The following is a 6,000-nucleotide window of genomic DNA, read 5'->3' as shown; positions in this document are numbered from 1 at the left end:
GACCAACTGCTAAGGACGAGGTGTTGGGTAAGAATAACAAAAAATGTGAACAAAAGTGAAGGCTTTGAACGGCAAACTGCAGCTCTGTATAATGTGTCCAGCTGTAATTACACGCAGAAACTGGAAGCATGAACTCTTTGTGTGGCTCTTATGTGGCTGAAAGAAATAGCGAAAAGACACAAAGAAGGTTGAGAACATTAGCATTACATAAACCATTTGATATAAAAATGTACAAATGTCCACCTTTAGTGAATCAACCTTACCTGGGTAAATTTTGGATTCTTGATGTTGATCTTTACTTGTTTTTCAATATAAAAGCAATTTTATTCACTGCAGGCTGCTTGATGTCTAACACAGCGAAGGTTTTATATTAAAAAAAAAAAAAAGTCAGTATTAATAATTTACAGTCAATAATCAGAGGTAGAAAGGGACACAGCAAATACTCCAGCAAGAACACTGTCAGTCTGTCTGCAGTGGGTTACAGAACTCTCATAATAAAGTAAAATTACTGGATTCTCTATTTACAATACAGCTGCATTTTTTAATATATTAAGACCTCAATTACATTATTTTTTTGCCTGGATCTTTAATGGCTAAGCCTAACCAAAACCAATCTCTCATAAGCCAATCAGATTTTAGTTTTTTTTTTTAGTTCATTCCCCTCTACTCTTATTAATGAAAGATGAACTTTAACTAGTTGCTATTAAAATTCCAGAACCTTAAACATCAGTATTCTAAGCCCCCATTCACATTAGGTCGCTCCAGCTTAGGGGGTGACCTGTGAAGTCGCATGCACCGCGACTTCGGCGCGACTTGCGCAGACTTCATAAAACGAATGTCTATGCAAGTTGCCTCCAGGTCGCCCCGAAGTAGTACAGGACCCTTTTTCTAAGTCGGAGCGACTTGTGTCGCTCCTATTAGAACTGGTCCTGTACTACTCAATGGACCCGACGGTGCGCGACTTGCCAGGCTGACCAAGTCACCTGGCAAGTCGTAATAGTGTGAACCGGCTCTAAAGCTTCTTATATTGAGCAAAAATCTTCTTTCTACATTAAAACATAAATTGGTTGTAAAATATTTACAGAACACGCAAAAAATAAAAAATCTGAATGACCCATTAAGTATGCATTGTGGGGTTGATTTACTAAAAGTGGAGAGTGCAAAATCTGGTGCATCTGTGCATAGCAGCTAATCAGCATCTAACTTCTAACTTCTAACTTCTAACTTCTAACTTCTATCTAACTGAGCGGCACAGTGGTGTAATGGTTAGCACTTTCGTCTAGCAGCAAAAGGGTTGCTGGTTTGAATCCCATGCACGACGTTACCTGCCTGGAGTTTGCATGTTCTCCCTGTGCTTGCGCATGTTTCCTCCAGTTACTCTGGTTTCCTCCCACACTACAAAGACATGCTGGGAGGTTAATTGGCTCCTGTCTAAATTGGCCCTAGTATGTGTTTGTATGAATGTGAGTTAGGGACCTTAGATTGTAAACTCCTTGAAAGTAGGGACTGATGTGACCATACAATGTATATGTAAAGCACTGTGTAAATTGACGGCACTATATAAGTACCTGAAATAAATAAATAACTTCAGCTTGTTCAACTAAGCTTTAACAAAAAAAAACTGGAAGCTGATTTCTATGCAGAGCTGCACCATATTTTGCATTCTCCAGTTTTAGTAAATCAACCCTAGTATGACTAGCTGAGAGAGGAACTTTTATTACTGTGAATTAGTAGCGAGTGACATCTGATCCCTTCTGGACGTAATGAGCCCTCCTTTCCATTCAGTCATCTGTTACCTAGAAATGAACCATGATCAAGATTCCACACAGCAGGAAATATTTGGAAGCGATGACTGAGAACACAAGAAGTTACTACATGGTGACCAGGCCCATATACTCCGAGAATGCTTTCTCTGCGAGGCATAAAAAAGTCTTCAGGTATCATAAAACTCTTCTGGACCACCTCAAGGAGTGTTTTCGGTAAGTGATGATTCTGAAATTCGATTTTATATTAAATGTTACTTTTCCATTGAATTTTTTTCATTAAACTGATTGATAACAGAGGAAAGAATTAAATGGGCCCCATCGTCAGAAAATATAAGCTGCCATTGCTGACTTCCTTATGATGATATAAATTACATAGCTGTTATGCTGATCCTCTAATATTCATCATCTGTGGCTCATTCGTCATAAACACATACATTGTGGCCATTAGCATCGTACTTGATTTGGGTTAATAACCTAAGATTTTAGTAAAGTCACCAGCGTCAGCCTGGGCGTCTTCGTGATTGCAGGTTTTTTGGTAAAAGTGAATGACAGACTGAGAAGTATTCATGATAGTGTTATATTAGGATAAGCTCATTTCACCAAACTGGAGACTCAAGTGAGAAAAAGAAAATGTGTAATTCTGTATCTTTCTGAGCATAATTCTGTACTTATAAATGCCGATAACTGTACCAAAGTACAAGTGTATTTCTATTTAAATGTCAGTATTGTCACAGCTGATATGCAGAGGCTGAAGTATAGTGAAAACTGTAGAGTTTGATTTACTAAAGGAAAAAAAGAATGTTCACTTTGCAAAGAAAGTTGCACTTTGCAAGGAAATTCTCCCCAGAGCTTGGTGAAGGAGATGAAGCTCTGCCAACTTCAACCCTGCAGTCATGTGCAAGAAAAAATACTGTTTTCCTTGCACATGATTGGGTATTCTTTGCAAAGTGTAATCTCAAAATGCATTCATTAAGCTCTGGGGAAAATTCCCTTGCAAAGTACACAACCTACAGTATTTGCCCTTAGTAAATCAACCCCCATGCTTTTACTTTCATTTGTCAAATTCAAAAACATTTTGGTCATTTCAAGGCTTCGCATTTTTGAAGCCCATACAACAAGCAGGAAATTTTTTTTGTACCTGTAGCCCAAAACAGTGGCTAAGGCCGACCATAGATGGTCCAATGATTACAGCTGATGTTGCTTATTTTGAGAATTTCTAGAGATTTTCTATTTTTTTATGCTCTGAAAAAGGGTGATAATAATTCTCAAATGGTATTGACCAATCAATCATGCAGCTCTGACCTGGCGAATGTGTGCAGTAATGTACAGGTCACCCATGGCCACTTATAGGAGTAAAAATAAGTCATAACAAGAACTAGTAGCAGATAATATATTTCAAATGACTATCACTGACATTATGGAAAATGATGGGTTAAAAATTGGCTAAAGAGCATGACACAGAAACGTTTCCTCACCTAAGGCCTAATTCACACGTGCGATGACATACATGCGATTATACTCATTTATATGCATACAGGAAATTTCTAGACAGTATAAAGGCATGTAATGATTTGAAATGGTAATGGCATAATGCACACTGTGGCAGTGATTTACTGAAGGCAAATAGGCTGTTCACTATGCAGGGGAATTTTCCTCAGAACTTAGGGATTGTTGTGTAATTTCACTTTGAAAAGAATACCCAATCATATGCAAGGAAAATAAACAAATTAACTTTTGCTTGCACATGACTGGGTGATGGAAGTGATGGAAGTCAGTGATGGAAGTGATGGTGATGAAGTCAGTGATGGAAGTGATGGAAGTCAGTGATGGAAGTCAGTGATGGAAGTCAGTGATGGAAGTCAGTGATGGAAGTGATGGTAATGAAGTCAGTGATGGAAGTGATGAAGTCAGTGATGGAAGTGATGGTAATGAAGTCAGTGATGGAAGTGATGGTAATGAAGTCAGTGATGGAAGTGATGAAGTCAGTGATGGAAGTGATGGTAATGAAGTCAGTGATGGAAGTGATGGAAATCAGTAATGGAAATGATGGCAGTGATGGAAGTGATGGAAGTGATTGAAGTGATGGAAGTCAGTGATAGAAGTGATGGAAGTGAGTGATGAAAGTCAGTGATGGAAGTGATGAAGTCAGTGATAGAAGTGATGGAAGTCAGTGATGGAAGTGATGGAAGTCAGTGATGGAAGTGATAAAAGTGATGGAAGTCAGTGATGGAAGTGATAGAAGTCAGTGATGGAAGTGATAGAAGTCAGTGATGGAAGTGATGGAAGTCAGTGATGGAAGTGATAAAAGTGATGGAAGTCAGTGATGGAAGTGATAGAAGTCAGTGATGGAAGTGATAGAAGTCAGTGATGGAAGTGATAAAAGTGATGGAAGTCAGTGATAGAAGTGATGGAAGTCAGTGATGGAAGTGATAGAAGTCAGTGATGGAAGTGATAGAAGTCAGTGATGGAAGTGATAGAAGTCAGTGATGGAAGTGATAAAAGTGAAGGAAGTCAGTGATGGAAGTCAGTGATGGAAATGATGGAAGTCAGTGATGGAAGTGATGGAAGTCAGTGATGGAAGTGATGGAAGTGATTGAAGTGATGGAAGTCAGTGATAGAAGTGATGGAAGTGAGTGCTGAAAGTCAGTGATGGAAGTGATGAAGTCAGTGATAGAAGTGATGGAAGTCAGTGATGGAAGTGATGGAAGTCAGTGATGGAAGTGATGGAAGTCAGTGATGGAAGTGATAAAAGTGATGGAAGTCAGTGATGGAAGTGATAGAAGTCAGTGATGGAAGTGATTGAAGTGATGGAAGTCAGTGATGGAAGTGATGGAAGTCAGTGATGGAAGTGATAGAAGTCAGTGATGGAAGTGATAAAAGTGATGGAAGTCAGTGATGGAAGTGAAAGAAGTCAGTGATGGAAGTGATAGAAGTCAGTGATGGAAGTGATAAAAGTGATGGAAGTCAGTGATGGAAGTGATAGAAGTCAGTGATGGAAGCGATAGAAGTCAGTGATGGAAGTGATTGAAGTGATGGAAGTCAGTGATGGAAGTGATGGAAGTCAGTGATGGAAGTGATAAAAGTGATGGAAGTCAGTGATGGAAGTGATAGAAGTCAGTGATGGAAGTGATAGAAGTCAGTGATGGAAGTGATTGAAGTGATGGAAGTCAGTGATGGAAGTGAATGAAGTCAGTGATGGAAGTGATAGAAGTCGGTGATGGAAGTGATAAAAGTGATGGAAGTCAGTGATGGAAGTGATAGAAGTCAGTGATGGAAGTGATAGAAGTCAGTGATGGAAGCGATAGAAGTCAGTGATGGAAGTGATTGAAGTGATGGAAGTCAGAGATGGAAGTGATAGAAGTCAGTGATGGAAGTGATAGAAGTCAGTGATGGAAGTGATAAAAGTGATGGAAGTCAGTGATGGAAGTGATAGAAGTCAGTGATGGAAGTGATGGAAATCAGTGATGGAAGTGATGGAAGTCAGTGATGGAAGTGATTGAAGTGATGGAAGTCAGTGATGGAAGTGATGGAAGTCAGTGATGGAAGTGATAGAAGTCAGTGATGGAAGTGATAAAAGTGATGGAAGTGATAGAAGTCAGTGATGGAAGTGATAAAAGTGATGGATGTCAGTGATGGAAGTGATGGAAGTCAGTGATGGATGTCAGTGATGGAAGTGATAGAAGTCAGTGATGGAAGTGATAAAAGTGATGGAAGTGATAGAAGTGATGGAAGTCAGTGATGGAAGTGATGGAAGTCAGTGATGGAAGTGATGGAAGTCAGTGATGGAAGTGATGGTAGTCAGTGATTGAAGTGATGGAAGTCAGTGATAGAAGTGATCGAAGTCAGTGATGGCAGTCAGTGATAGAAGTGATGAAAGTCAGTGATGGAAGTCAGTGATGGAAGTGATGGAAGTCAGTGATGGCAGTGATGGAAGTCAGTGATGGAAGTGATAGAAGTCAGTGATGGAAGTGATAAAAGTGAAGGAAGTCAGTGATGGAAGTCAGTGATGGAAATGATGGAAGTCAGTAATGGAAGTGATGGAAGTCAGTGATGGAAGTGATTGAAGTGATGGAAGTCAGTGATAGAAGTGATGGAAGTGAGTGATGAAAGTCAGTGATGGAAGTGATGAAGTCAGTGATAGAAGTGATGGAAGTCAGTGATGGAAGTGATGGAAGTCAGTGATGGAAGTGATAGAAGTCAGTGATGGAAGTGATAAAAGTGATGGAAGTGATAG

The 6,000-nt window shown here is 39.5% G+C and overlaps 1 protein-coding gene across 1 annotated transcript in view; it reads left to right on the top strand.

Moving 5' to 3' along the window:
• Positions 1–1,848: 1,848 nt before the first annotated feature.
• Positions 1,849–6,000, top strand: part of LOC309552585 (chloride anion exchanger-like) — a gene marked incomplete at both ends in the record, with an annotated part of 125,337 nt that continues 121,185 nt past the window's right edge. The window contains one exon of the mRNA XM_082253532.1: positions 1,849–1,979. Coding sequence (XP_082109658.1) covers positions 1,849–1,979 — 131 coding nt within the window. The remainder of the gene's footprint in view (positions 1,980–6,000) is intronic.

Source organism: Pelophylax lessonae (assembly GCF_965119305.1).
Source record: "Pelophylax lessonae genome assembly, chromosome: 4".
Classification (NCBI taxonomy): domain Eukaryota; kingdom Metazoa; phylum Chordata; class Amphibia; order Anura; family Ranidae; genus Pelophylax; species Pelophylax lessonae.
The sequence above is the reverse complement of the archived record's forward strand: the minus strand, read 5'-3'. Positions and strand labels throughout refer to the sequence as shown.